General features: G+C 42.2%; 2 protein-coding genes across 2 annotated transcripts in view; one reads left to right on the top strand and one right to left on the bottom strand.

The window, feature by feature from the left end:
* The window catches only part of mei1 (meiotic double-stranded break formation protein 1), a gene marked incomplete at both ends in the record, with an annotated part of 72967 nt that extends 70219 nt beyond the window's left edge, over positions 1–2748 (bottom strand). The window contains 2 exons of the mRNA XM_080511869.1: positions 1198–1321; positions 2605–2748. Coding sequence (XP_080367995.1) covers positions 1198–1321; positions 2605–2748 — 268 coding nt within the window. The remainder of the gene's footprint in view (positions 1–1197; positions 1322–2604) is intronic.
* Positions 2749–9755: 7007 nt separating this feature from the next.
* On the top strand, positions 9756–24606 carry LOC308141661 (ankyrin repeat and fibronectin type-III domain-containing protein 1; the record flags this gene model as incomplete). The annotated part of the gene is made up of 18 exons (XM_080511868.1): positions 9756–9917; positions 11739–12042; positions 12226–12426; positions 13673–13786; positions 14124–14221; positions 14519–14609; positions 15265–15372; positions 16468–16567; positions 17349–17478; positions 17595–17714; positions 17924–18030; positions 18780–18894; positions 19089–19255; positions 20029–20206; positions 20473–20635; positions 21516–21682; positions 22586–22790; positions 23870–24606. The coding sequence occupies 18 exons, from the start codon at positions 9756–9758 to the stop codon at positions 24604–24606; spliced, it is 3267 nt and encodes a 1088-aa protein (XP_080367994.1).
* Positions 24607–24990: the final 384 nt, after the last annotated feature.

The following is a 24990-nucleotide window of genomic DNA, read 5'->3' as shown; positions in this document are numbered from 1 at the left end:
AATTCAGAGAGGAGGGAAAGTTACACAATCACATTTAAGCTGGTGTGAAGTCGAAGACATCAAGCATGAGTTCGCAGAGGTGGAAAAATACATTATTCATTCAACTCTTTCACCACTTGATTGATTTTATTATTATTCTGGTTTTTATGACTGTATGAAAGATGTTAATATCTGGCAGTTTCCAACAATAAGATGCGCACAACAAATGAGTGTGACATTCATGAATCTTACTACGGAGGAAGTCCTGGAGGCGCCATGATAACTATGATGTGGGTAGAAAGCTCCATTTCTTGGCTTTCTAAGGTTTTAGTTGGGGTTTTTTTTCCCAGAAATCATAAACGGTCTCAGAGGTACAGTATGGTTATGGGAAGTATGCGTGACAAATTCTGTCAGCAGTGACAGGATTGGATGTTACAAGTATAAATATTGATTCAATTTGCTGTATGAAATGACGGTCACCTTCTCTATTTCACCGTGGCGATGCACAGGAGCACCTTCATGTGCACTTTGAAACGGCCATAGCAAATCAGACTATATTTCACAGCTCTGAATGTCAGACACTGTATATTTGGGTCTTTTGTACACCGTAGACATAGTGCACATATACATTTGCATGCATGTTCTGTCAAACTATTTCATTGTAATCTTTTCCCCCCATCATGTCCTGCTCATCAAGCCATTTCATAGCATAGATTATGAAATAATTCATTCTCAAGCTAACTCTTTATGTGTAAACAAATGCGGCTTGAAATTTGACTTGAACTAAAACAGACCAACTAAATCTTGAATTATCATCCAACGACACGCAGTAGTTTAATTTAGGTTTTAATGTTTGTCATGTTGCATATAAAATATTAATATGGGAAAATTAACAATATTACAATTTAAGAAGAGCCGGAGGAAGTTGCAGGCGCAGGGGTGGCCGGGCTTCTCTGCTCTTGATACTGCCACCGCCACCCCAAACAGACTAAGCAGGAAAGAAGATGGATGGATGGAGAATTTAAAGGAAAACCTTTTATGTATATTCAGATTAAAAAAAAACATTGTTGCCACCACTTGAAATTACTTGGAAACATTACTGATGCCGTAATTATCCACCCACTCAAACTATTTGTACCGACGGCGCTTCATAATCTCCCCTGCAAGCTGCTTCCTTCACGTTCTGATGCAATACTTGTTGTGATGCTTCTTTCTCACCGAGCAGCGAAGCTGTCAAATGGTGACTGACTCTCTGGTCCTGCTGGAGCAACTCTCTCAAGGTCCCCGGTGAACACTTCAACACCCCACTGACACCAGACAGGGCGAAAGACTTCCTCACTGACTGCGGTGCAAAACCAGAGTGAGGAGAGAAACACATCAGGGTAAACATAGTCCATGCATCAAGGGAAATTAATAAGATAATGTAATTTTGAAAACTAATTTTCTGGTCCATCTCTTAGTATTTAAGGGAGAAAAAAAATGCTACTACCTAACATGCCCCATCAATATATACTCTATATTGCCAAAAGTATTTGCTCACGTTCCGTCACACACACGTTACCCTGAGTCACATCCCATTCTTTACCGCTTAAACTCTTTTTAGAAAGGCTTTCCACAAGGTTTAGGAGTTGGTTTATGGGAATTTGGTTTTCCAGAATGCCTCTGTGAGGTCAGACACTGATGTGGGATGACAGAGCCTGGCTCGCAGTCGCCGCACAAACTCATTTCAAAGGTGTTCTATCAGGTTGAGGTCAGGAGGACTCGATGCTCGAGTGCTTTGAGCACTGGTGCAGTCGTGTTGGAACAGAAAGTGGCCATCTCCAAACTGTTTGTCCAAAATATCTTCATATGCTGCAGCTTTCGGAGTGCCTTTGACTGAAGCTCAGGGGCCAGGCCCAACTCTCGATGACCAAACCCACAGCATAATCCATCCAACTTTACACTTAGTGCAACGCAGTCAGACAAGTACCTTTAATCCCAGATTCAATCATCAGATTGCCAGACAGAGAAACGTGACTTCTCACCTCTGCTCTAGAGGCCAGTGGTGGCGTGCTTTACACCACTACATCAGACTTTTTGCATTGCACTTGGCAATGTAAGCCTTATGATGCAGCTGCTCTGCCATGGAAACTCTCCATAAAGCTCCCTACACATTGTTCTTCAGCTAATCCAAAGTTTGGAGGTCTAATCCCTACTGGTATCCACAGAGAGTTGGTAACCTCTGCACAATATGTGCCTCAGCATGATCCAGTGACCCCTGATGTGATGATTATTTTTTTTTTTTTCCCCAAGTTGCTGTTGTTGTCCAATTGCTACTAACACTTGATTGTGCAAATCTCCCAGCTGGACTTATTACACAGGTGGCATCATACCACTGTACCACACTGGAATTCACTGAGCTCCTGAGAGGGACCGACTCTTTCACTAAATAGTCTGCATGCCTGGCTGCTTGATTTGAACCACGTGTGGCCATGGAAGTGACCGGAAGTGACCGGAACGCCTATAAATTCAATGATTTGGCTTCACTTTAGGCATTATAGTGTATATCCATGAATATCCGTTGAGGGGTTTATATTAGTAGTAGATAAGCTGCGCAATAAAGTGTGACACGAGTGCGTTTCTCACCGAAACATCTCGAGAGTGGATCATTTCGAGGACACAGGCCACACACAGCTGCGGCCCGCCGGCCTCCGCAGCCCCGAGGCGGCAACTCCATCTCGAGTCATGTCTGAAGTGGATCTTCTCGTAAACAATGTCCACAGATGTCATCGCCGGTCCTTTCGCCTATTGTGGAACAGCAACACAACATGTAGCTTGACTTTGTAGCTCAACAGACGAAGGAAAAGACAAAAAACTTGCGACACAAACTAGCTTGAATAGCCGTTTAGAATGTAGCACTTGGCTAATTGTAATTAGCAACTTAATAATATTTTTCTTAATCGTTTAAATGGTTCATGTGAATTAAACACAGTATCTGGACACTTTCTTACAAAAAAGAAATATTAAAATACCGCGAACTAACCTTTAAAACAGTTATTAACAGAAAGACGGTTTGCCGAGAGTCTTGCCTCACAGGCGACATTCAAATCTCAAAACTTTATTAACAGACGTGAACAATGCAGAGTCTGAACTCAAGGAGACCAATAGAAGCTATACCGTCAACTTTAACTTGCTTTATTGAAACCTACTATGTAATGTAATAACTTTAAGTTAGATATTCCAAATTATTGTAAATATGTGAGTTTTTTGTGTTGTTTCTTTTTTCTTTTTTTAGGGGGGGAGGGGTGTGTTGTTTTTTTCAAATTGGCTACTTTGGTGTGCTGAAGTCTAGTGCAACAAGGCTTAATTAAAAATTAAATAATAAATTCTAGTTCCACATAAGCCTTAATATGGCCACACAATACTACAATTAATGAGGACAAACAGGTCGAAATTTCCCCAAAGGCATTAATAAAGTCTTCTTTTTCTTCTCCTTCTTCTTCTCTTTTGAATGAGCCACAGTATATTTGATTTTAAGCACTCTTATTTTCAGTGCAACCATTAGCTTTTCCACAGATGATGGAATTGTTGTGGCCCAGATTTTGCTTCAAGATGCTTTCATTCATCTCATGAACTGTTTGGAGGGATGATCCACCCATTGGCTGGATGCGAGCCAAGAGGTTGCCAGAAAAATTCTGCATGTTATCCAAATCTGTCATGTTTTTTGCCAGATGTGGGTCGCAGTTCACCTTTTTCAGTGGTATTTGAGTGTGAAAAGATGGTTCCTGAGGAGTTTACTGTTTGTTGCCTGGCAGATACGATCACATGCAAGCCATAGTAGCACAACACTTGTATTTTGTTTTTATCCTTGAATCAATTTGATACTACCTCAAACCTCCACCAAATCAGGACCACATTCCTGTTTTCCTTGGCTTGTATCCTGTATCAATTTCTGATCCAAATACTTCTAGAAATGATAATATTTTGATGATCTGTTCACGCTTATCAGATGAGAGATACAGGAAAACCTTTGCACAACCACGGCAGCCAAAAATGAAATAAATAAAGAAATAAGAAATATGTATTGTGTGGGCAGTTTAGGTTCACATGACCTTAAAACCCTTTAAAACCTCACAGAAGAAGACAACAACAAATCTAATCACTAAATTGTTGGTTAAAACTTGCCAAAATGACTCAGTTTAATGGAGCCACAGAAGTATCTTTTCGGGCATGTTGACACAAAGCAAGGGATTTGCCATAAATCTTGAGATGGTTTTCATCACAGGGTTATTGTTTGATGAATCAAACACTGGTGACACAGCATTCGGTTGTGCCTCCTTATTTAGTCCTTTTCAACCAAAGATATTGTGCTCTTGTCTGGGGTGTCTGTCGTTGGGTGAGAATTAACTTAATTAATTATTATTTTTTTTAATTTTTTATTTTTTTTACTCTTCTTGTTGGTAAGTAGTTGTAGTTGTCCAGATTAGGTCCAGTTGGTTAATGAATTATACCACTCACAGACAACAATGTACTAATAAGTAATAGCCAAGGTGTTAAGCCAATAGTTGAGTTAGTTGTTGCTTTTCTTTTTCTTTCCTTACCCTTGAAGTGACTTAATGCAGCTTTGTGTGGCCGACAATGGAATTACAATACTAAACCTACCTGGTCAAATTTGAAAACTTGCCAACTTCTGTTCAGGGTCTATCATTTTTTTATTAAAGTATAAATATTTATAGTACCTTGAAAATTTTCTTTGAATAATAAATATGCATTTTTTGACACTTTTGATGGGAAGAAATACTTTCAAATAAAGAATAACATTATTATATTTTGGAGACTTGTGGTCCTTCTACCAGCAACTTATAAAGCCAACAATGCAGATTACATCAGTAAAACTCCTAAAACAATTTAAATTGTTTGATAAAGCGAAGAAGAATTTGTCTCTTCAATGTTCAGACATCAACAGACAGCATTTAGTTGAACATTTTAGTGTTTTTCCTTCCAGAAACATATACCAATTTGATCATTTCCACTTAAAAAAAGGTAAAGACTTGTGTTCACCACACATACAGTGATTTATAACGGAGATACACCAAGTTCTTATTACGGCTGAAAGGTTTATGAAATGATTACATCACAACGTCTTGAAGAAATTGTCACATACACAATAGAGCCTTAAAAACTTAATCCAAGTGTGCTCCTTGTGTCGTGTTTGTGCGAACACACCCAATTGCCTCGGCAATGTGTGAGCATCAGTTCATTCCCAGAGCAATGTCACTGACGAACAATATGCTGTGAGTGTACAGTAAGAGAGTAAGAGAGTTTGTTGTGCACGATCAGTTATCAGCAAGGCCGGTTATCGCCATGACAACAAAGGCCTCTCAGCAACTGAGCATCTATGTGGTGATAGGTGCGTGCGGGGGCGAGCGTCAGCTACTAACGACAAGTCAATTTAGATTCAGTTTCCGCAGAGTTCGTCGCACGTCAGAGCGCGGTCATATGATGTAAAAAAAACACCAACATCTGCGCTCTTTCGACGTGTGTTCCTCTGTGAGGGTGGGAATGATCACAGATGATCTTGTTGCTCATAGGCTCTCAGCGTGCAGCGTGTATAACGTTTGACAAAAAGTGTCACGCCGCAGCAAGCATATTGGAGGCAAACTGTACGTCTGTGCAGGAAGTGGTCAACGCTTTCTTTGGTTGACTGAGAAGCAGGCTTTTTAACGAGAAGGGTGGAGGGGGGGGGGGGATTATTCGTTTCGAAAGTCTCCATTTGTACTCGAGTAGAGCTAAGGCCATCAGTCTGTGCAGCTTTATTGGCCCCGGAGAGAGACGAATGCCATCAGAGGGGACAGAAACAGCGAGCCCTCCTCACTGCTCAGGTGGGTCACGTTGTGAATCTATCAACTCCACTTGACAACTAGGTCACACACACACACACACACACACACACACACACACACACACAATCCTTCAGGGATCTGCCCCAGTAGCAAATTGCAGAGACAAATAGAAGCAGTTTCTGGCCATACATAAGTGGCAAGTTAGCATTCAAGCATCCCCCCCACATGTGTGCAGGGCCTTCGTCTTTCTTTCGTTGGTCTTCTCCTGCCACCTCCTCTGTTCCTGCACTGACACTGGGCACACACTCAGATCGGTCTGTAATGTGACCATTTTAATTCAAACACACATACTGCTCGCATCAGTTCAACCAGTTTGAATACAGCCCCATATACCTTTTTTTTTCTCACCTCAACCCACACTGCTACGTCATCTAGTGGATTCACTGTTTCCTGTGACATTTAGATGCAAGGGAGAAAATAAAACAGATAGCTGTTCTGTGCAAACAGAACTATGTGTGTGTGTGTGTGTGTGTGTGTGTGTGTGTGTGTGTGTGTGTGTGTGTGTGTGTGTGTGTGTGTGTGTGTGTGTGTGTGTGTGTGTGTGTGTGTGTGATATCCAATAGTATGTAAACACCACACAGAACACAAGTCTTGCAATACGATGATTTTGGTGCTAAAAACAAATTTGAGTGTGAACAAAGAACTGAGAAAACGGAGGAGGGCGGAACAAATGTGTGTGTGCGTGCGTGTTTGTGTGTGTGTGTGTGTGCGCGCGCGCGCGTGCGTGGGAGAGAGTCTGGTCCGCCGGTCGGGTGTTGCGTTCAGGTGCGCCTCGCCCTCAGAGGGGGAAACTTTCCAAATGGATTCTATCAGAGCGAAAGGCAGACATGTACGAAAATATGGATAAATTGCGCTCAAGTAAAGGCGCAGTGATGAGAGAAAGAAGGTGAAAACGCCCGCACACGGTGAGAAACTCGGAAGTGTCTCCCTTTACCAAAAATAATCCGTTTTTTTTGGGTGGGGGGGTTCTATTGTTGCATTGCCTATTTAGGTCTGACGCGCAAACTTCTCAAAAGTTTTTAGGGGAGTATGTTTGGAGATCTCGTATAACATGTCAACTGTAAGTTAAAGGCGTCAGATGTTGGGTGATGATGAAAGTTAATGCAGTAAAAGAAAAAAAAAAACTGAAGTCAGTGAGTGTATTTTCTCAGTCAAGCGACCTTTTGTAATAAATAGAACAATGTTGCTCTGGTGCGTGTGGTTTAATAAGGTCATAAAGTTGGTCTTAACTTCATTCCGACTTAAGAATACATAATATAGATATACCTGACGTTTGCATCTGTATACTGTATGTATTTCTAGATAGGTCTGTGTATACTTGGATATAGATCATTTATTTTGTACATATATACTTTCATGAATCTGATTTCATGACAATCTGATTTTACCATAAAAGTTGTGGCAAGTGTATTTTTAAAACATTAAAACCAAAATAAAGTGCAAATAAAGTGCATCAGACTGACAAGAAGGATAACTAAAATAATAAAAAGTGGAATTGGTTTCCAGTACTTGGAAAAAAATTACAGATTGAAGTTCGACAATCATCTGCTGGTTGTTCAAAAAAGGTGGTCATAGCTTTAAGCGATTAGTCCAGTTTAAATTAGATTATGTATTTGGTGAAAGAAATGCTTATGTCTAACGTTCTGTCACGTATATGTAATATGGGAAAGCCCTTCTTGTGAAAGATTTAAATCCTTTCTTTATTTGACATTAAGCAAAATCGTGCATGTTCAGATATACAAAGACAGTTACTGAGAAGTGATGTGATTGCGATGTCCACCGAGAATAAAATGGTAAAGTTCAATATACAACTTTAAATTCAGTGTTATTCACTGACAACACTTAATTAATAAAACTCATTACTGATGTGAATTTGGAGTAATTATGTACAATTCTTGACTGATTAAAGTTCACACTAATATATTGTCAAAAGGTATTGTAAAATAATATTTGCTTGTATCATCAACCATCTATCACAAATGACCTAAAAATAATTCCTTGTGCAAACGTTCCTTTTTTGTCATCATCTGTCATCCTCTTTGTCTAAAAGATGACGTGTAAAGCTAAAAGTTGAGCTGTTGAAGTTTGTGTTTTCCACAAAAAAAAAATCCATCTTTGAAAAAAACGAGTATTTGTGCACAAAACAACACCTGACTTAACCACAATTCTAGAAGGTGAGACTCTGTTGTTGTGCGATTAAAAATATCAGCTGTCACATGCCTCTGTGTGCACTGCTGAACTTTAGAGTTGACAGCATTTCGGAGGCAGAAAGACTAAAACAAAATATCTGCACACATGCAGCACGTAGCCAGAGACACTGACGTGTGACTAAACCACAGTGAATCTATACTGCATGACTATCCCTGCCGATCGAGGGTCATTACAGGTTAAGATGTGCAAAATTACCCCCTGCTCACACAACTCCAGCTCTATTGACGGTCACGCTGACATAGTTTGCAAACAGTTTCTATCCTGTTTTGCCCTGTTTTATCTTCAGGCATCTGAAAAACAAAGGTAAACACGAAAGCTTATTTTCTTTTCTCTTCTCAACTGTCTCATCAGCACTTTCCACAACTGATGTAAGACATCATAAACAAACAGGGGTAAACTGTACCAATAACAGTGGCTTGGTATTACCCCCATACGCGCCTGTCTTCATATAGAGACAATGCAGGTGTTGTGCAAGCTGGCGGGTACGGCAGGGATGTGTCATTCAGACCTGGCGTCACTGTAGCCAGAGCCCTCATGGACTGTCCTCGGCTTGCACCGACCAGGGGAGTATTTGTTTTCCACACAAGGACGGTGCGGCTGCCCAACACAGAGAGACTTAACCTGATACTGAAGGGAAATAAAAATGAAAGCGAAATGTGAGGCCTTTTCTGTTCAGATCGGGAAAGTGGTGATGAGAGACGGAGCGATCCCGGCACTGATACAGTCTGAGTATCCCACCTTTTTTTTTTTTTACAAAGATGCTCTTCATATCTGAGTGCCTGGGGCATGACGTAAATCGAAGCGACATGAAAATCGCTCACAACTGTAGGCCTGCGAGGGGAGAGGAGTGAAAGAAAGGATGAAAAGAAAGACAGTGTCGAGGGAAAGAGACTTGCTGACTGAAGAGGAAGGAGCAGTGAAGGCTCTGCGAGACTGAGATTTGCTCAGGAGTCGAAAATAAAAGCCGCGAGACAGCTTTTCAGGCTGAAAAGTGACTGCAGCGAAGAAAAGCCTATGGAATTGATAATGAACCATCATTACCGCGGCGGTGATGGATTTCTATCAGCATGCTGATGATGTGAGGAGATCTGAATTTATTAACAGGATAGAAACTTGGCCCTTCCACATGGGCTCGCCTTTCTTTCTTCAATTAGATTGATGGGACTGTTGCTTTGTACACTGGGGTCCTCCATTCAGGGTGAATAAAACCCTTGTCCCGTAATAGATGGTGAGGCAAGAACAAAAGGCAGAATAGTAAGAGTCACAAAAATAAATGCTCCAAGGCATTTTCATCTACCCTGTACTGGCATTGTAACTTTTATCCATTTATCCACCCACACCGCAGAAGCACTTCGCTCAGACTCTACTCACCCTTCAAGTCAGCATAAAATTGTCTTTGCTGCAGAAATAACTGCGCGAGCCTGACTGTATATTCTGTTTTCATTCCTTTCTTTCTGTTTCTTATCATATTCCCACTATTCTGCACTTCAGGCTTCTGTTGACTCTTACCTTTTATCATCCCCTCTCCTCTTTGTGCCTCTTAGGTTGGCGAGGGGGGGGGGCCCCCCACCTAATCTGTCTTTCTCCTGCCCGTCCCATCCATCACGCCACCTTCATCCTCGTTTCCTGCTCCCACCTCCTTCTCCTCTTTGCCTTTCCTCTCCTCGGCTCTCCTCTCCTGCCATGTCCGTGTCCATGAGGAACCCGCCGCAGCGCCGCCGCTCCCTGGGCCCCGTCTCGCCCAAGCGCATCTACAGAAACCTGTCTGTCAGGCTGAGGGGAGGAGAGTCATCTGTTGCAATGGCGATGGACCCCCCCAAACACATCAGCAAGTCTGCAGATGCTGTAAGATGTTCAAGGTGTTTTTGTTTTGTTTTTTTTGGAATGGTTTTCCTGAACTGTCAATGATTTCTGTGTCTAGATGTTCATGAAAAGTAAAAAATTCCGTCACTGCAGTGTGACCGTACACTACCATAGTGGTACTTTACCTTTAAAGGATGGAAAATGTCCGTGTCTTTTTTTTTTTTGTTTTTTAATGATTTTGACCTTTTAATCACTACACTTTTAATCCCCTCTTTTTCTCTTCCTGTGAAACAATGGCAAATGTCTGATGACTCGCCAGAGGCAATTCAATAATTCTGCATTCAATAGAAATACAAATATAATCAGTGCTCCTGTTTTTACAAGCCATATGGAAAACGGAAGAATTATATGGCCATAAGCACCCTATAAGTGGGAGTAATTATATACCTTGAATCTTGTCTTGTTAAACATGGAAACACCTGTCGTCTTCAAAGCAGTTGTCTTTTAATTTATTTATTTATTTTTATGTATGTTAACATGAAATCAATTTTCCGTCAATCCAAAGTGGATCTTCGTGAGCTTTCTGCTCGTTGTCTCCGTTTTCCTCTCAATGTCACTTTGATTAAATCACATTATGCTGGTCACACAGCCTCTTGAATAATCAGATAGCGCCAAAAGTCTGATGATAATAATAATCAGGTTTTTACTGTGCAATTAAATGGGCTCGGTGTTTTAAATGATTTATAACGGTTGTGATGAAGTGGCAGTAAATGAACGAAAAGCAAACACTTCAATTGGGTAGCGTCTCAATGGAACGTCTTCCTGTGTAATGTCAAGTGGCTATATCACCACAAGAAGAAATATCCGTGACTCGTATTAAACGCATCAATAATCTCGTATATGATGGGACTGCATTGTTGCCAATTTAAAATTCAGTGATAAAACTATGAAGTGAAGGTACTAATATTATAGTAGTGTGACTGTAAACATTATAGTCGGCCTCCTCGTTACATTGTGTCCTCACTGACTAAAACACCCTCCAGCTTGGTTTCTTTATGGGTGAAATTATGGGATGTTTGGACATATGTCCCATATCTGTATTCCAATAACCACGTAGCCTGCAGTGCTGTGTGGTAGAGGACACCGTGGCCTTTCCAATCATATTGGATCTGATTTATGAGCCCGTGGCTTAATAATCACATTTTATGGGAGCAAGAGGAGTAGGCGATTAAAAATCTTAGTTTAGGATGATTTAATATAGGTTTCAAGAAATTTCATGAGGCATCTTTGATATGAATAAAAGTGATTTAATTCCTAACACTAATGTCCTCGGTGGTGAACACGGATTGAGGGCAGAGACTTTTTTTTGTACAAGTTTTTAAAAAAAAAAACCTCAGGCAATAAGAGTAACTGGAATAAATTGATTTCCAGTGGCCAGCCATCTTCATTTCTGTTCAGCCTCATTGTGCATTACTGTCAACAGCACATCGCAGTTTGTTTCTGTTGATTTACTTTGTGTTGTTTGGTTACTGTGATGAAAGAGCGACCCGTCCAGGGTGTACCTTGCCCTTAACCCATTGTCAAACGTTATTGATCAGATAGAGGATGATTTGATTAACCCTGTGTGTCAGGCAGCTTTCCAGACACTTGTATTTGTGTTGAGGTGGTACATTAGGTTGTCTATTAATTGTGTGTATTTCAGAGGAGGCTTACTGTCAAAATGCTAACTTGCTTTGCTTAATTACTGCCTCATCCACTGTTTTAACTTTTTTTTTTTTCTTCTCTCCCTTATCCTTTCACCTGCCTACCCTCCCGTGCACAACCCTCTGGCGGCCCTGCATCCCATCTCCTGCTCCCCATCAGTACAAGACCTTGTGGGAGGCGGTGGAAAATGAGGACACTTTGGCCGTGCAGAGCCTCCTGTCCAGAGATCACCCCGGCTGTGGAGGAGGCGGTGGCGGCGGAGGAGGGGGAGGAGGAGGAGGAGGAGGCGTGAGCATTTGGGAGAGGGGCGAGAAGAAAGAGAAGGACTGGGAGCGAGAGAGGGAGAAAGGTGTGAATAGGGTCAGCGAGCAGGGTCTGGTCCCCCTGGATGTGGCAGCGCTCACCCATAATTCCCCTCTGCTCCATGTGCTGACGAAGGCGGGCGCCAGACACAACCCTGTGTGTGAGTCGTATAAGATGAGCTCTCGTTCCTTTGTGGGGAAGTGAAATGTACTCAGTTGACTGCAGAAATATGTAATAAACAATGATAACAGTTAACTGGATAATGTTAAAGTGCTTATCTATCGAGCTATCTAGCTATCTAAAATACACATCTAATACTAATTGTAGTTTCCTGCATTTCCAGTGATCCGGCCAGCAGAGTGGACACTCAAACTGGACGCTCTGGTGGCGTTGGCAGGGAAGCGAGTGGAAGAGAGGAAGACGGAGTTTGTGAGGAAGGTTGGCGCAGGGCCTCAGGCGCAAGCTGATGCTCAGAGACACATCCGACTCTGGAGACTCAGGCTGCAACTGTACTGCCGCATGAGAGAGAACTTCCACAGCACAGGTCAGTGGTTCTGGGTCAGCTTGTGGCATTTTGTGAACTGGAACTTGGGACACTCTCACTCAGTGTGAAGCCATTCTCTTTTCATTTCACAATGTTACAAATACTGGACTCTTGCCTTAAAACTCAAAATGATGCGCCCCTCAGCTGTTCCATCATTGATGACAAAACCGCGATGATCAGTGATTCAGCCCAATGTGTTGCTTAACTTTGAGTGATTTCCAGTCTGACCTCTTGTATCTCCTAACTGGCCTCTTGACAGTCTCCCGCTAGCCCCTTTCAGCTCATTCAAAATGCAACAGACTGCCTTGTCATCAGCATTTCCAAAGTCTCTCAGGTCCTGCACTCTCTCCTGCAGCTGCCGGTGGATACCTGCCTTAAATAAAGCCTGGGTGCCGGGAGATATATGAGTGGAAGTACACACCTGGAATACCTTCAAGGCTTTGGCACCACCTGTGTTGCTATATTAGGCCTCTTGGGTTTTCATTCTCTGCTCCAACCTGCTCGAATCTTCATTTTGGCTCCCGACTCGTTCAAAAGCTCCCTTTTTAGCCAAAATTATGCCACGATGTCCTCTCTGTATTCATATTAATTGCTCTTCATGAATGTCTTTGCTCTCATTTCATTTTTCTAAAAGCACTTCCAGTTCTTCTTCCCCCTCCTGCTGTTTTATGATCACAGTGTTATTGTAAGGGCAATGAGGCCACAGCTCCTCTTTCTGCACGCAGTGAAGTTAAACACACTCTTATTACAAATCAGAGTGTCGGCTAAATTCTTAAATTAAGAAATAGAAATGGATTTCAGTCTCAGACCATGCTGACTTGCTGTAATCTGTTCACACCAGCTTAGGTTGAGCAAACTGTAAAATCCCTCTTGGCTTGACCTCGAGAGCCTGAATACATCCGTGTAGAAACAGAAAACGTCGGGCTTTCTTTGTGGAGATGGCATGTTCTCTCTGTGTTTGCCCTGTGAGGGACTGGTGATCCAGGTTATGCATTACAATCACAGATGAAGCAGTATGGAAGATTTTCGATAGTGAAATAACACAGAGCCTCTGTACTCTCCCGGTAGCATTAATTAGTTGGCTGTAGAACCAAAATGATATGATTTTTGATTTTTGATTTTTTTTTTTGTAGACAATAACTATGGAACTGCAGGCTCTCTGTTGAGAGTCGCCCGGCAATAAAGCTGTCGTGTTGCACAAAATAAACACGCTAAACACCGGGGTGTCTTCACATGTCTTATTCAGAGCTCCCCAGTCCGCCCTGCCATGTGTCCATCCTGGTAACAAGCACATCATCGCTGTTCGTGATGATCAAGGAGCCTGAAGGAAACAGCATGGGACTGATCACTCGCTACAGAGGTAGGTGGAGGATTAAAGAGTTGGGTTGGAGACAGGCGGATCATTGAGACGTGTGATAAAGATTATACAGATGCTGATTGGTTGAAAAAATGTTTTTAATTGCTGTACATTTTACTTCATGAGCTCTATATAAAGCGTCACATTAGTTTTGTCTCTCTACGTCTGTATCTCAGTTGTACAGATGCATAAATGTCACACTTCGCTGCCAAGAGTAGATTACGCTTCAGGTACAGCGAGTTCCTGAAACTGTAAACACTCACGTCTGTAGTTCTCCCTGATGGGAGTTGCGAGCAAAGCCAGAGAATAATCTGTCAGTGGGTTTGTTTTGTGTTCACAGTGGAATGGAGCGCCTCAGCCAGCTTCAAACGCGTCCTCGGCTCAGCCCAAGTAACTGAGACCAAGAACCCTTCCTTCATCATCAAGGGTCTTACAGCAGTAAGTCATGCACTACGTACACACACAAACACACATTAGCATCCGCAGACATCAGAATTGCAGCCTCAGATACTAACTCACACTTGTGCAACGGCTGTAGACCCACACACAGGTTGTATTTAATGCGTGCGCCATTGTCATCTACTCCGCTGACATCACTTCCATATATGAACAGGCTTACGTTCTCAGATGAATTAATAATGCGCCTGCCATGTGATTTATTAGTCATGGGATGGAGAATTGACAAGGTTAATGTATGGCGGTTGAATTGTGGTTCTGTGCATTTTCCAAATACAGGGAGTGCATTACTTTGTGAGAGCGAGTGCCTACAATGTGAAAGGATGGGGTCCGCCTCAGCACTCCACTCCAGTCAGCGCTGCCCCCTCCAGTGAGTATCCAAAAGTGCAAAACTTTGATGCAATGTGGACTTAGTTGCTCTGACAAGGCTTCACTCTCTTTCCCACTTGTGGCAGTGTAACGAAGCTGACATCAAGCTTGATGTGAAAGAAGTGAAATCCATTCATGGCTGGTAGATTATTGAATTATTAAAACATGGAAGATTAAATATGTCATTTTGAGTTTCTGGACCTTGTTGAAGTGGCTCTTTAAGTTTGAATTTTGCTCCACATCTTTCTTGCATGTCAACCACCCCCAACCCCCCATCAAATTCCAATAAGCTGCTTTGCTAATGGTTACGTGCAACTTCAACCTGTTCATCAATTACATTATTCACATCAGTGAAAACATACATGCTGATAATATCAAAAGGTCCTTTTGATAACACAGTTTGACTCAAACCTCATGTCTATCTTGGTAGAGAGGCTCGGTTGCAGTTCCTCAGAATGAATCATCAGAAATGTTCCGAGTCACAGCACGCAGATGGTCACTCACACTAACCCTCCCACTTCCTAATCACCAAAATAGAAAAGAGAAGCACTCAGGACGTGCCTGCAAATTAGTTCTTGATGTCTTGAATGATCCCCCCCCCCCCCTAATTGCACAAAGGCGAGAGTAATGCTGTTCTCCTTTCTCGCACTGTGCAGGTTGGAGAGAGTGCATTGGCGTGAAGTCACAGCTCAGAAACCATGAGGGTTTGGTGAGGAAACTGCTGGAGGACGCCAAAGAATCACATTACAGGGGATATTTCACAGGTGATAATGTCGCTCTTTGATGTGTTTTCACGCAGTTGCTGTAAGTGTATTTGTCGCCACTGAGGGAAGCTAATTTGCATCAATGGCTTCCTCAAAATTTCCATGTCTCTTCTGTAAAAGGAAACTATTCTCCCTGTTTGGGTTATTTTCTGTTTGTGGCCTTCACTGAAATTTCATTATGTCCCGAGGTCCAGTAAGAAGATGTTATCTATCAACGCAGTTCATCGTCTGTCTCATTCTATCTTTTCATTTTGTTATAACGAGGCTGACATGAAGCACGAGGTCTCTGTAATTTGACACCAGCCTTGCTGCTGTTCCTGTAAGAGATGACAAACTCAGGATATCTGCCACATCAGATAATGGAAATCTATGCCAAATGTTGTATTCACTGGCATCTTAATCCAAAGCGTTCTCAAAATATACACAAAGGGAAAACCTTCAGGTGCATTCGTTGTTAAGAAAGAAAAAATAAACACAAAGAATTCCCCTTTAAAGCTATATTACTTTTTGTTTGTGTATTCCAACCGTATCATGCACTAATCTATCCATCCACACACACACATATAGGGAAAACTCCACACAAGACACATTGCCAAGACTTGAACTGAGGATTTTCTATGAACAGATGGAATTTTGAATTCCTTGCACATTTCTTGCATGCTTTTCTTTGAAGATTTATTTATTTATTCAGGCATTTTATTCAATAATAATGTTTTGTTCAGTTCTGTTAAGATTTGATGCATTCTGATTGAAAATAACAAGAAAGGATTTCTAATCAGCATTTTAAACAAGCATTTCAATTTGTTTCTGTGTTATTTAAATATAATTCATCTGTGAAAGAGCAATGATTTATTTTGTATTTTTTTTATTCCATCAGAATTACTGTTAATAGCTCTGGTGTTAGCTCTACACCACTTTACATCAGCAGCATGTACTGTTTGCATCAGTTCTATTCAATTCAATGAAATCCATTTTACTGCCTTCCTCCAGTTAAACATCTCGTGTGTGGGCAGTGATTGTATTTCAAAAGATTAAGTGATATTCATCCAAAGTGAATAGCTTTTTTTTTTTTTTCTTTTTCCCGGCTCTCCACAGAGAGCTCGAAGCCCCAAAGTCCCAGCAAGCGCCTGTCAATGTCTCGAGGCATCAAACAACTGTTCCAGTCGGCCACTAAATTTGTCCGCCTCCTACAGAGGTAAAGTTCCTCCTGTCTTGTCGGCTCTATTGTGCCTTGAGGGCATCGAGAGAAACGGTTGAAAAGTGAACTGCGATTGCAGTGGCGTCCATCCTCTTATCTGTCACGATCATTGAAAAGAGCAAGGAGTTACATTAATGCTGCTGCAGCTTCAAGAACAGTGAAGAGATTTTTTTTCTTCTTTTTTTTCTCCACAGGATGATATTTGAAGTCGCTGGACTGTGTTTTGTTGCAAGTGGCTATTAAATTACTTCTCCAGTGAGCCACTGGACGCAGAATCAGTCGCTAATAAAGCACAAGCGAGAGGATTGTTGTGTGAATATCAGCAACAACATCATTTTCAAAATACTGCTTATAACCTGAACGGAATATGCAGAACCACAAACAATTTGTATGGCTGGAGACGAGGCATTTATGTTCAGCTGAAGATGTTCAGAATGACTCATGTTTGTGAAATTAATTTCCATACCTTCACTTTGCTTCAGTAGCTATGGGCTGTTTCGAGAGTTGAAAAATCTCGGATGTTATATTTTTATTGGATAATACTAAGAACCCACTGGGCAATGTTAAAATGAAATTGCCATGAAGATATTGATGTTTTATGTTTACGTATTTCCACCCAAGAGCAATGGTTTTGTGGTTTCCTATCATTTTACAGTTTATATTGATTTGTTGACATGAGACTAGTTTTTATTTGCGATATGGAGCATTAGTGTGGTGCTCAATGTTCTTTGTTTAATGCTTTATTTCTGTTTGATGCACCTCATATTGATCTCCTCAGGGGTGTGTACTTGGCCACGGTGTTCTACCACAAGGAGAATATCCTGGTTACAGCCGAAGATCAAATCCCGCTGGTGGAGATCCAGTGCTGCTCCAACTCCATCACTCATGACTTCCTCTGGTTTGCTAAGGTGAAATCAATCAATACACACTGTATATATACAACTTCAGCAATCACTCACAAATAACGTAACTGTAGGTTGCATTAAATCTACATCGTCCAACTGACTGCCTTCATGTCTTTTAGTTGTCCTGTGCTTGGCATCAAGTCCCATGGCTGCAGCAGGGCCTTTCCTCCGCTCACTCGTCCCCCTCCTCCCTCCTTCAGAACAGGCATAACATTTTAAGAGCCGTTTCTCAGCTGCAGGTAGGAAGTTAAGCAGCTTACCTTCAGATAAAAAGCATCAAAATGGGTTAATTGCTATTTTAATTACCTCTTTACATGTTTTTCTCCTCCTACTTTTCCTACTTAGGCCAGGTCTGCCGACAGAAGCTGTGTTTTGCGACACTTAATCCCCAATATCCTCATATGTATTCATCCTTCCAATTTCTGTTTTGTCTTTGTCCTGCTGTCAGTCCTCCCTGGGAACAGTGGACCTGGGGCAGGTGTACTATGAACCGCTGAAAGACCGGCAGGGAAATGTACTGCTCGTGACGCTGAAGGCATTCCCAAGCCCTCCAAGGTGAGAAAGAGTCTGATGTTAGATTGTGTTTATTCTTAATACGATACGATACAAAGCTATAAAATATCACACAATACAATATGTTTCAAGATGACACAATACAATTTATTGCAGTATGATGCATTAGGTACAACATTATAGGACATGATGCAACTTCATATTGAATGATAAATGAAAGATCTGATACACACAGTGTTATTCAATTACAGTACAATACCCTACGTTACAAAATGATATGATACAGCATGTAATGTGACATTATGAGGGATGATACAATAACATATATACTTTTTTGTTCCAAATGAAGAAAAAAAAAGTACTGCCACATCTCAACACAAATATAACAGACAAAACCTAGCTCATCACAAGCACAACATTAAACAATTGAGAAATTGCTTCAATATGTATATATATTGTGAAGAAATTGTTCACCTCTTCTCTCTATTTAAAAGACGTGATATCATCACTCGGCTAATCCCACTGACACATCATAAAACCTTTCCAAAAACCTCAAATCAGTCCGCTATGCTCTTACTGGCCAGCAAAATCTGAATTTATTTCACTCAGGGGACATAATAGCTTAATATGAGGCTTTGTTTGCGCATTGGATAGCTGGACGATATTGTGAGATTGTCCAACCTGTCAGTTGGCTGCTTGTTGCCGCAGCAAGTTATTACTTCAGTAATTAATTGAGCTTTCTTATCGCCGGTTCCACGTGGCGACGCTCTCTCCTGATTCATCTGCCTCAGCCCTCCTGACCCTCCGCTCCACTGGATGCCTCTGGCCCGTCTGGAGAAGAACCGCAGCAGAACTCCGCTGCTGCCCGAGCCCACCGCCATGGACATGCTCTATGAGCAGCTCAAGGTGACCCCCCCCCCCCCCCCCTTGTTGGTGTTTAATCTGACAGGAAACCGAGTCCAACATCACTGCTGCTGAGATATCATTTTAACCCCTACGTTGGAATCAAGTGAAATCAGAGAAAAGTCCGTTGACGATCACAATAAAAGTCGTCCTTCTTACCACTGAGCACCTGTGCTTGTTTCTTTCTGTTTAAACAGGAGAAGCTGTCCTTCCACCGGCACAGCACCCAGTGGGCGCAGTCCGGCCTGTATGTGGGCATCCTGAAGCTCTGCAGCTCCGTGGAACAGATCAGGGTCCTGGTACCCCAGAGGCTTCCCAATCTGCTCTGTCACACACGGGTCCGACACAACGCTCACGTGTCCAGGTACCACGGTCTGATGCTCGGTGCCAACCCTTATATTTACTGTCCTCTTGTTTGTTTTCACAATTGCACAATAATATCAGGATTCCTGCTCGTTACATCCAATTAGCGGTTAACAGACGTCTGCTTGTAACTTTCATAACATCGCTTGTCTCATAAGTCACATTTATTCTTCTTCTTTTTTTGGCCTTTGGAAACAAATGCAAACCCTACAATGTGTCACCTTAGAAACCATGTAGTTGAAACACATAATAGGAACAATCAAGTTTGTTCAAAGTTTAAAAAAAAAACAAATAAACACATACAATTGTAATCTAGTTACAGTTTGTTTACTTCTCTTACATGGTAGTTTGATCTCAACACTCCTTTTTATGGTGGTTTATGGTGGTAAATGTATGTCAGTGTGGTTGGGTGGTTGGTTGAATGGATGGATGGATGTTTTTTCAGTCAGTTAGTTGTTTTTGTTCACTAAATGCACGTCTCTTACTGAGTGAACTCAGTTACACTTCCTTTTGAGCTGTTTTCCTTCCTTCTTCTTAATTTTTTTGTGCATTTTTTTATATATTATGAAGGTAATTTGTCAATCTTCAAATCATTTAATCTACATTACCCATCTGTCACCTCCTCCTAACAGTATAACTTTGCTCCTCGACTTTCATCCATCCGCCTCCCATCTGTTGCTTGTAACACCCCTCACTAAATTGTCCCCAATAACAATAAAGTGGAATTTACACCCCTGCTGGTGTTTCGGTAACTGTGCTGTAACTGTGTGACAGAGAGGAGTGGACATGGCTCCAGAGTCACGTTTACACTGCAAACAGCGGCAGCGTTCAGAACCTGCTGGGCGGCGACGACGAGAGCTTGGTGGAGAACAGCAGCCTGGTGGATTTCGTCCGGTCCCTGAGAGCGGCGGTCGCCCATCTGCTGACAAAGCTCAACATCCCCCTCTACAGGGTAAAGAAGAAGAGAAAAAAAAAAAGCTCCAAGCAGCCGCTTTTAAACACTTTCCACATAAATATATAAAAAAAAATGTTTTTTATTATTATTTAGGGAGCAGAAGACTCGTTCTGACCAGTTGCACACTGTTGATCACTTCACGAGCCGAAACTATTCCGGAATAATTGGATTCAGCTTGACATTTTTCTTTTAACAGGCGTCCATCACATTTCCAGCACCAACACTGTGAAACGGCTTTTATAGTACTGCTGTGTCTCCGGCAGGCCTATCAATACGGCGTCTACACCCGGGAGCTGCTGCAGTTCGGAGAGAAACTGTCCATGCTGCTGCTGCTGCCCCCCAGCGAAGACTTCAGCTCCAGTTACTGGCCCCTGGTGGGGACCAAAGAGCCCGGCCTCACCATGCCCCTGCAGATCTTCGAGCTGGGTCAGTGGAGAACTGTAATTGCACCCGATCTGTCTTGACAACTGACACAAACGAGTGGAATTGAATGAGTGAGCGGGTGGTGAGTAAGCGGAGGAGTGATTAACTGGGGAAGTTACGCCATTTGTCAGCCGCGCGCTACGTGCCCGAATTTCCAAATTCAAAGCCCTCCAGTGATTTCTGCATGACACAGCCAAAGACTGGGCTTCAACTAGCTTTGTTTAAGCACTGCTGAGGAAAAATAACCCACAAAAGGGAGGATTGCTGCTGCAGAGATCAAGGTTGAACAAAAAAAAAGAAAAAGAAATGTCCACCAGTTATCCTGTGTCTGTGGGTTTATTATAAATATTTGGTAATATTTGTCAAATGGGAGTATTTATCATCAAAATCTCATTTTTTGGGGGGTTCTTGTGCATCTGTCAAATAACCGGCAGTCAGTGTTGAATTCCAAGCATTCTTTTCACAAACCAAAAACCAAAGATCTTTTTATTTGAAATACATAAATCTGCTAAAGAAACAATAGCACAAGAGATAACGAACGGATGTCCTGTTATATGCCATTTCGTGATCTCTTTATCAGGATCAATGAAAGAGACCAATCTTTAATGAAACTCAAGGAAAACCATATATTTCAACCACTTAGTAAATGTAATAGTCATGAAGAGCTACAGTTCCTTCGCACTCTTATTGCTTTTCCTTCCCAATTAGTGATTTGATCATCTATATCAACCACATGTTGGGTTTTGTTTTTACTCCCTTTTAAACCCATCTCCCCTTCTAACCTTTCATGAAAAGTCCCATCAGACAGGTACGACGGAGCCTAATGAGCTCCGAGAGAGAGTCTTTGATGTGTGCAGTAATTTGTCTTTTCCTCGACAACCAGTCCACTTCTGGACGTACGAGCGGGACTTCCTCTCCCAGTACTGCCGGGCCTGGGTGAGACTGGAGCTGGACACTCATCTGGCCCAGCAGGCCCTGCGGGAGGCGCTGGACACTAAGGAGGTGCAGGAAGCCCGAGAGAGACTCAACCACATCACTGAGCTCTCCCATGTAAGATCATCAAACATCCAACAGGGAGCTATTGTGCTTGTTTTTTTTACAACGCTCAGCTGCAGTGTTGAGTATTCACTGTAAATGAGGCCATTGTGTCAAATAATGAGGTTAACCACAATTTGCCCTTTTGCCGGATAGTGTCATCCTCATCTCTCCTACATACTGTACACAACCAAACAATCTTTCTCCTTATTCGTTATCCTGTTCATTCAGAATCACTCCTAGTGACAATATCACTTACATTACACCATATTGAGCTGCTTGCATGAAAGGAGGCCAACTTAAACATTAGGTGTGTTTGAAAATAGTCATAAACTGTCGCTTTATGCATATAAAATTCATATGGAATCAGTCCCCTCCCTACTTTTGTATTTTGTGACGTCATCAACCTGCTATTGATTTAAACCAGATTTGCTGAAATAGTCACATATTTCTTTTTATGATCACATGCATCAAGCATATCAGCATCCGGCAGAGATTTTAAGGACTCCGTGGTATTTACAGCAGTCTCACCTCTTTGAAAAGAAAAACTGATATAATGATTAACATTCTCCATTTCAAGCTAAATCTGAGGGCCGATGTAATAAGCCGACATAGTAAACCCAAGGATTTTTAAACTTTGAATTATGAAGTTCTACTCTTGGGGAAATATATATAAAAGAAAACTCTGAATATGATCCTAATAGGCCCACTTTTAAAAGAGAATAGTGAAACAGTGCTGTAATTTAAATTGGACTCAGATCTGTTTAAAAATCTTTTTTAGTTGCTTGTTCTGTGATTCATGTAGATTTAATGAATGAGATGAATAAGAGACGAAGGCTTTTACTGGCAGAGGGTGTTTGATGAAAGTTTCAGTGGCCCTTTTCTTTATTTTTTTACCCCCCCCCCCCCTTCCCGTAGCGTCTGGATGTGGTCTGGCGGGACGCCCGCTGGATTATGGACTGTCTCCAGTGTGTCCGGTCCAAACAGTGGGTGGGGGCTGTGCCTCTCGGCCTGGTGATGGGTGGAGACCCTCCGCCGTGTCCCGACGGCGAGGAGGAGGAGGAGAGTCTGACCACGAGGTTGACGTGGCCCCATTGGATGCAGGCACAGAGATCCATTACAGGTACACTCATCTGGATCTATCACAAGAGACACAAAGAGTTTAAAAGTAAATAACGATGACCTTGAAATATTAACACTGGCTAATTGAAAGCTGAATTAAAATGGCTTCACTGAAACAACAGTCCTATTTTCCCTTTCCTTATCTGATAAGCGCCGTCAATAGACGTTGAGGCTTTAGTTAAAATTTAATGATAAGCTTCTTACCCTCTGGTGCCAAGGACAGTCAATTTAAAAAGCCTCACCAAAATGTGTGATGTTTCTTATAACAAAAGGCCTGATTCGCATATCATATTGGAATAGTTTGAATAAGGCAATTTATCTTTTGAGCTTAGTTGTTAAAAAAAAAAAATCTTTCTTGTTTTTGAGGTAAAAAGAAGCTTTTATACATTTAATCCATTTAGCGTATGTAGCTAAAGTCCTTTCTAGTAAAGCTTGAGTGAAAGTGGGATTATGATAAAGGTAGTGTATTAGCTCATTTTTAAAAATAAGATTACTGTAGATGTTGCTCTAATTTGATAGGAGCTGTGGCTTTTATGAGAAAACAGGATTTGACATGTGTAGGTCTCATAACGTGAACTCTGACGTCGTTAACGATGTCAAGGACATTTTTTTAAATTACCAGTATGCAGAGACAAAGACGATAGTGCCCATTTATAATTATAAGTAATCTTGGTGTCTACCAGGTCTTCTATCGTACATACATCTAGTCAACAGCCTCATTTATCAGAATTTAACAATAACAACTGCCAGACAATAAAAGTTATCTCTGAAAATGTGTTTAAAAGTACTGACGCCATTGTATATTGTTTTCACAATTCAACAAATGTAGAATCAAAATAATTCCAGTCACACAGAAAGAAAAAAATCTCTCAACAATAATACGATATAATAGTGATATGCTTGCTATATACTTACAAGTTTAATCTGTATTTATTTATGATTTTTCATTATTTTCATGACATTTCTATGTAATTAATATCCTGTACATTACATATATTTAATAATTACATTTTTTTTTTTTTTTGAAAATTGTGACATGGAGATCAAATAAAAAATGTCTTTCCTTGTTTCTCCTCACAGAGAGTTCGCCCGGCCCGCCGAATGTTGTCACCGCCGAAGTCGCCGTTCCCGCCATCCCCGACATCCCCGAGGAGGCGGCGCTGGTGTTGATGGAGGGCGTGGCGAAGGGCGGCTATCCAGTAGACATTTCCGCCCAGTCGACCGCCGACCTGACGAGCATCGGCCAGTCAGAACTGGCGTGCGCGAGCGCTCTGCTCGAGTCCGGGCTGGAGCCCGCCGCCGCGGCACAGCTGGAGGCCGGCTTCGCCGTCTTGGACGCGCGGCAGTCCTACAACGCCGAGCAGGACTTTCCCTCCAGCATCTCGGAGGTGATCCGGCCCATGGAGATGGCCGAGCTGGTGGACATCTTGCCCACGCTGAGTCTCATCGAGGAGGAGCACGCCAGCGGCCCGTCCACGCCCAACGTCATGGACATGCTGGAGAGCTTCGGACTGGGGACGATGGAAAACAACCAGTTCTTCAACGCGGACCCGGTCGGCGACGCCGGGCGCCAGCCTCAGGCCGGCTTGCACTACGACAACGGCTGCGGCAGCTCGGGCGGGACGCACTGCGGGAGCACGGTCAACGAGAGACAGGACGCGGGAGACGTCCGTGGGGCAGTTGAGGAGACGGACGGGGGGACGGCGGCCGTGAGCCGGGATTCCCTCCAGCAGGAGACAGAGGCTCCCGGCCAGGGAGCCTGTTTCCCTGTGAGGAGCCAGGTGGAGTGGGACAGATCCTCCAACACTTTGTCCTGATGTCACCTCCAACGGATGGAAGTTTAGCGCCAAACATGCTCTGATTTCCTGCATTAGTGAGATACATTTTTACCCTAAACTTTTTTTTTTTTTTTTTTAGGCTTCTTCTTTTTAATAACCTGAATAGCCTGAACAGGCGGAGCACACATGGGACACTGGCTCACTGCTGCCACTCTGCTGCCAGCAAATCCATTTACAAACATGGAATAAATTGTGCTTTCACTGGTAATGGGAGCATAATGATCACATTTTTAAGCACATTTGAAGTAGTTATCATTTGAACTGAGTTCAAGTCAGGGTAAAACAATACGAGAGGCCGGTTGATCAAAATATTAAATGTGCTTGTCATAAATGATTTCATCACAATTTGACCCTCTGGTAATG

The sequence above is a fragment of the Blennius ocellaris genome (genome assembly GCF_963422515.1).
Source record: "Blennius ocellaris genome assembly, chromosome: 16".
Taxonomy (NCBI): domain Eukaryota; kingdom Metazoa; phylum Chordata; class Actinopteri; order Blenniiformes; family Blenniidae; genus Blennius; species Blennius ocellaris.
Note: the sequence above shows the minus strand (reverse complement) of the source record. Positions and strands in the feature narration are given on the sequence as shown.